The sequence below is a fragment of the Cantharellus anzutake genome (genome assembly GCF_015039405.1).
Source record: "Cantharellus anzutake strain C23 chromosome Unknown EI90scaffold_101, whole genome shotgun sequence".
NCBI lineage: Eukaryota > Fungi > Basidiomycota > Agaricomycetes > Cantharellales > Hydnaceae > Cantharellus > Cantharellus anzutake.
In genome coordinates, this window is record NW_024067051.1 from 28,509 (window position 1) to 34,492 (window position 5,984).

General features: G+C 47.8%; 1 protein-coding gene across 1 annotated transcript; it reads right to left on the reverse strand.

Annotated features, from left to right (window-relative positions):
• Window positions 1-339: 339 nt before the first annotated feature.
• Window positions 340-5,082, reverse strand: EI90DRAFT_117702 (uncharacterized protein). The gene is made up of 22 exons (XM_039051549.1): window positions 4,949-5,082; window positions 4,413-4,895; window positions 4,289-4,346; window positions 3,760-4,223; window positions 3,588-3,695; window positions 3,432-3,534; window positions 3,266-3,370; window positions 3,113-3,217; window positions 2,890-3,055; window positions 2,762-2,832; window positions 2,605-2,667; window positions 2,299-2,552; window positions 1,947-2,231; window positions 1,688-1,896; window positions 1,567-1,638; window positions 1,431-1,504; window positions 1,288-1,373; window positions 1,205-1,235; window positions 1,075-1,156; window positions 849-1,020; window positions 618-717; window positions 340-563 (listed from the first exon to the last, which is right to left on the reverse strand). The coding sequence occupies exons 2-22, from the start codon at window positions 4,606-4,608 to the stop codon at window positions 482-484; spliced, it is 2,886 nt and encodes a 961-aa protein (XP_038909652.1). The 5' UTR covers window positions 4,609-4,895; window positions 4,949-5,082; the 3' UTR covers window positions 340-481.
• Window positions 5,083-5,984: the final 902 nt, after the last annotated feature.

Genomic DNA, 5,984 nt, shown 5'->3' on the forward strand with positions numbered 1-5,984 from the left:
CAGTAGTCGATTCTACGTTCTCTGCCAAACAGGGTAGTCGATACTTATTCGGTACGGGGGCTTGCATGCAAAGTGGTTGTGAGAATCCATTTCCAATTTTGGCAAGGATGCCTCGAGCCGGGACCACACCGTTGGGCGTTGAACCAACATCATTTTGTTTGAACCATGCATGGAAGATGCAGGAATATGAGAAATGAACAGTAAGGTACGTCCGATCGGTGGGTGGTTTCGACGACGATCGGGGACTTCACGACGAATGGCGACATGTAATGATTCCGATGACTCAAGAAGTAAATCGAACTAGCTGAGGCACAGGGAGGTGCAATACATATGCACATGCAGAGAAGCAATTGTGCCATACTAACGAGATAATCTTTCCTCCATTAGATATATAGGTCCTACCATCGGGGAACTGGACCACACGAAAACGAAGAACAGTATGAGGTGTCGGAAGGCCATAACGGAGGGATTTGCATGCAATTTAAACCTCCGTAATAATATCTTCGTCGACAACTCCATCCGCCCCTTCAATAACTTCTTCGATGGTTCCTCCAGTAGTTTCACTGGTCGCTCGCGGTAATTCGTCAGTGAGAACGGAAGGATTAGGGTGATCCCACTTCGAGCCCCACATGATGACAGTTCCATCGGTGCATGCAGCAGCCACCTTCAGATAGCTGTAGGCCTCCAAGCGCTCACAGCCGAAAGTCACCCCACTGACTTCAGTGCCCCAGGGAATCGGAATTTCGAACGAGTGCAGGAGACGATAGGATTCACGGTGCCATATGAAGATCCCCCCCCTAAGATTAGAAGGATCAGCACTAGGGAACGCTCGCCGATTGGAGCCATACCTTTGTTAGCGCAAGTGATGATTTGATCTTCCTCGGACTCACCTGCCACGGGGGCAGGGCTCCGAATCCCAAACTGGCCATAGATAGGGTACTTCCCATCTGCATCTGGAAGGTCAAATGTGTGCAATGGGACAAGCCAGGTAGGGTAAACTCGGAACAGGCGAGGTGGCGTCTAGAATGAAAGCATGTAACAAGTAAGGTGGGAAATATAGATAGAATACTGTACACTGCCATCGGACATAACAAGCAAACGCTTGCCTGAGTAAGATAAGCTCATCCTCCGTATGGGGTCGAAAGTCGGAATTTCGCTACAAAACATATGACATGTCTGTCCATAAACACCTAATAAAACTTACAAATCAATCTCATCCTCCCAGGCATCGCAGACTGTTCGAATGATATTAACCACTTTCTGGATTATCATCATTAATACACTTACTGATGATTCGACATTCTGGAGGGGATCTTGATGGCTTAAGATGATTTTTGTCGGCCGTTGAACCCAATGTAGCTATTCCCAATAACCTTGCAGTGATAAAATTCAGCGCCTTGGCATCATTTGTGCTATGAATAGAAGCTCACTTCGTTCCATCCGGGGTGAGAACCGCATCCTCTAGTGCGTAGTCAAGACCAACCCAAGGAACGAGTCTCGAGATCTGAGATACAGGCAAAAGATTCAGTCCAAATTCCAAATCAAGAGTGAGGGGCTTGGGGTGACCTCGGGAACCCAGTTGATGTGCTTTATAGTACCCAGCTTCCGAAGACGCCGAAGCCGCCAAAGCCGCCACCCCTGCTAGACAATGAGATCGTGAGAATCGGAGTTAGCCAGCAAGGCATACCAGTCCACCAATGATCAATACTCGATTCTCTCTCAGTAATGTCACTCTCAACGCTCTCATGTGATCCCGAGACTGGGACCAGGTTCCGATCAACTCCTGGGCAGGACTAAATCCGTGCCGCCGCATATCCACTCGGTCAATAACCATCACTTCCATTTGGTCCAATTCCCAGAATAATATATTGTCATCTTCCCTCGAAAAAGTAACAACTACTAGCATCAGCAATGGTGTGGTTCTACAAGAGATATGTTTGACCTACGGCAACGGCCATTGTAATGAAAATTAATGTCATGGATCATCGTCGTATGCTCCCGTGATGACTGAACGGGTGATAAAATCTTCAGTGCTGGTCCCATTGACTCCATCTTCTTTCTGAGTTCTGCCCTAGCATGACGTTTTGCCATAATTACCCTCATCGCAGCATTACGAAATTTCTGGATGGGAGTAGTTGGATTTGAGGGACCCTCGCCTAGTTCCAAGTTCTGGTGGATCGCCCTGATACCTAATTTGAACTGAGAGATCGCATGTGCCTCAGCATCATTACCTGAGAGTGTGTCAACTTCAGGGAGTAGGGTCATTCGTGTACAGGACGATAGATGAGCAGGGCTGACCTCCAACATTGGACGGCGGTTGGTCATCATCTTCTCGCGTCTCCATCACAATTCGCCTGGCTGGGGTATTGGACGTCGTAGGGAGAATGGAAGGGCGTGTGGTTAAGCGTTGTTGGCACCAACGTTGTGCGAGATTCTTAATCCGCCGAAACCAATCACAGACATCTCCCCATATTTCGTCGATCTCTTCGTGGAATTTCGCGCAAAGAAAAAGACAGAAGATGACGAGTAAAGTTATAGGCAAGACAGCGATACTGAACACAATTAGGCCCATCATATGTCACGCAAATCAGTAAGAGCAAATACCAGAATATCGGGAGGAACCACTCTTCATATGTAAAGTACCACAGTGCAGCTGAGCGATAGGCCCTTGGTACGAGATACGAGACAAGTCGGGTCACAATTTCGTCCGCATCAAAATGGAGAAATTAGAAATAGATAGTTACTCTTGACCCGGACTCACCTTCGAAGAACTTTCAGAACCCAATTGCTCACCAAATCCCATGCTGAACCGGACAAATAATCAAGTTCGTCCTTACGTGCGGCAGAAAAATTAACGGCTTGTTAATATTTAGAAGCTGTTAGGCGTACCCCTGTCTTCTTTCTGCTCCCAAATGCAAGATACTCTACAATGAACCAGAGTCCGACGTAGAACAGTGCTGCTGCCGAGATTACTGAAGCAACCGTAACACAGACTGGGATGATTGGGTGACTCGCAAAATTAGAGAATGTGAAGCACACAATGCCCACGGAGAACCTGGAGTGTAAAACTCATGATACAGGCCAGTCATTGTGACGACGGAAGCTCACTAACGATATTACGGATAGAATAAGAAAGATGAGAGGCATCCGGCGAATCCACAGGGATCCCCACCATGAGAGCGCCGACATCGGAGTCGAGAATACAACTGAGGTCCATCTAAAGGAGATGATTGCGTAAACTCGGATCGGCATGTTACAAACTTACTGATAACTCAGTTGACTGTTGATGGCACTCGCAATGGCAAAAACAAGCGAGACGATCCAGAGGACGTTGACTGCCTGTTCGATCCCCGTACCCGCTTGTGTGTAGCTAGATCATGGCAGCAGAGTTGTCGCGGCGCGTCCTAAAGCACAAGTTCGAACAAACTCGCCTGAATTGAATGGTCGTTGCGGATACACTCGCAAAGAGTGCTGCGACTGTTGACAAATTTTGAAATGTTGAATCCCGTTCAGAACGTAATACAATCGGCAAACCTGCCATACACCTTATATCAATATGGTAGTGACAGTCAATGCAAGGATCTGACCCAAGTGAATGAATGTCTCAAGAGCGCCTGTGACCCCAACTAGGTGATCTGCTATTTTTCCCGGAATGATGGCGACGTGTGCCCGAACGTGGTGCAAAAGTGTTTCTCCTGTGACATTGGGTTGGTCGATTAGTTACCGGGATCGGATTCGATATGAGAACAAGAAACTAGCCATGGAAGTTGTTCAAGTTACGACCCCAATATTTCAGATCTTGAGCGAAATTTTGCAATGAGAGGTCAATCTCCTTTGCGTTATACCTTGGAATATCATGAAACCCAGGAAGGCCTTTCAGAGCAGCATTGAAGACATCAACTCCTTGGCCAAGCTTCTGAAGTCCCGTAGAGAGAGTTTTTCGATCGGGAGTACTAGTGATAGTCTCATCAAGATAAATACTCTCGCGGATGACTTGCGCTGGCGTCCAATACTGCATGGGTAAGGAGGACGATGGCCGATCAAGCCACTGCTCCTTCAGTTTGGCACTTGATGATGGAGAAGCAATGAGGGGCAGAATACGGAAAACCAATGCCAAGCGAGAGCGAAATTCTTCCGATATTCGAATCAGATGATACGCGGATTTGAGATTCCTGACAGTGTCAGCGATGTGTGTCACAACTCTGCTGAGCTTCGCCATCCCGCTACAAGGTGGATCAGCGGCCAGTTCGATGATGGGTTTCGTCACAAGTTGACTGGGTTTCCTTACCGCTGAAATCCCTCAAACTGGATATCCTCGATGTCCTCATTTCCCGGGCTAGAATGCGCTAACAAAGATAGAATTAAGTCATCCGAAGGTGCACTCTCACAGAGGGATAGTTAAAAATTCGTACATGGATGAGCAATATCGCTCACTGGTTCAGCTGAGGCACTGATGTGATCGGGCTTCTGACGTTCAGCTGAGGTGATGATGCGATCTAGCTTCTGGCCGAGCTCCTTAAATTCTTTGAGGCAAGCTAGGAAAACATTCCTATCATCCTCTGCTGTGACGTCGGCTTGTTGCGTGAGTGTTGGTTCTGGGGGTGCCATCAAGGAAGCGACACTGCTCCTGCTGACGAGGGTTGAAAAATGATGGTGTGCAGCGATGAAATTGTCCTGAAGTGAAGCTAGTAGGAGTAATGCGCTGACGAGGAGAGACTTAGGTGAGGGCAGTCCACCACTTCACAGTGGCAAGCCAGATGTCAAGGCTGCCGGTTAGAACAAAGATCAGCCATTCATTGTAAATGCATGATAGAGGCTGGCCCGCGTGTAGAAATGCCGGTTGAGGCCTCTCATTCAATTGTTACTCGGTTTCCACCTTTTCCTTGAGAGGAACCCTAGTGAGTGGTCGATTCTACGTTATCTGCCAAACGGGGTAGTCGATACTTACTCCACAGTGGCCTAAGGCCTATCAGTGCCCGATCGCCCGATCTTCGACTACAATCTAGTAACGCAAGTGCGCTGTCGCCCAGTCTGTACGCGCTTGCAATTGAACTGGTTGGGAGAATCTATTTCCAATTTTGGCAAGGATACCGCGCGCGGGCCGGCCGGAACCACACCATTGAACCTTGAATGAACATCATATTCAAGTATGTACTTTGTTTATGTACCCAGTTGGAAAAGAAGGAAGTATGAACAGTAAGGCCGGCACGTCCGAACGATGGGTGGCTTCCGCGACGACGATCCAGCCTGTGCTGATGGAATAAAATCACAGTAAGGTCAGAACAAGAACTTTACGAAGAGTGTCGATATGTAATGACTATGATGATTCAAGAAGCGATTAGTCAAACTAGCTAAGGCACAGGGATGTGTAATACATGCAAAGAAGCGATCGTGCCCTACCACCAAGATAATATTTCCTCCATTTAGCATTTGGTATATAGGTCCTACGATCGGAGTACTGGACCACAGGAGTTACGAAAACAAAAGAATAGTATGAGAAGTCGGAGGGCCATGCATGATGGAGGGAGTAATTTGCATGCGACCTAAACCTCCATAACAATCTCAAGTTAGTTGACACCTCCCCTTCAATAACTTCTTCGGTAGTTGATCCTCCAGTAGCTGCACTGGTCGCTTGCGGTAATTCGTCAGTGAGGATGGGAGAATTAAGGTGATTCCATGTCGTGCTCCACATAATGACGGTTCCACCGGTGCATGCAGCTACTATCCTGAGATAGCTGTAGTCCGCCGAGCGCTCACAGCCAAAAGTCACCCCACTGACTTCAGCGCCTCCAGGAATCGAGATTGTGAACGAGTGCAAGAGGCGATACGACTCCCGGTGCCATATGAAAACTTTCCCTCCTACAGATTAAGGGGTTAGAATCAAGTGTCAGCACTGGGGGATATATATTCAGTGATCGGAGGCCTTACGTTTGTTAGCGCAAATAATGATTTGATCTTCCTCGGACCCATCTGCCACGAGGGCA

Coding starts and splice junctions, on each gene's coding strand:
- EI90DRAFT_117702 (XM_039051549.1), bottom strand. CDS start 4,608: ATGGCACCCCCAGAACCAACACTCACGCAACAAGCCGACGTCACAGCA. Junction 3,056..3,112: donor CTTATTCTATCCGTAATATC/GTTAGTGAGCTT, acceptor TTTACACTCCAG/GTTCTCCGTGGGCATTGTGT. Junction 1,505..1,566: donor ACATCAACTGGGTTCCCGAG/GTCACCCCAAGC, acceptor CCTGTATCTCAG/ATCTCGAGACTCGTTCCTTG.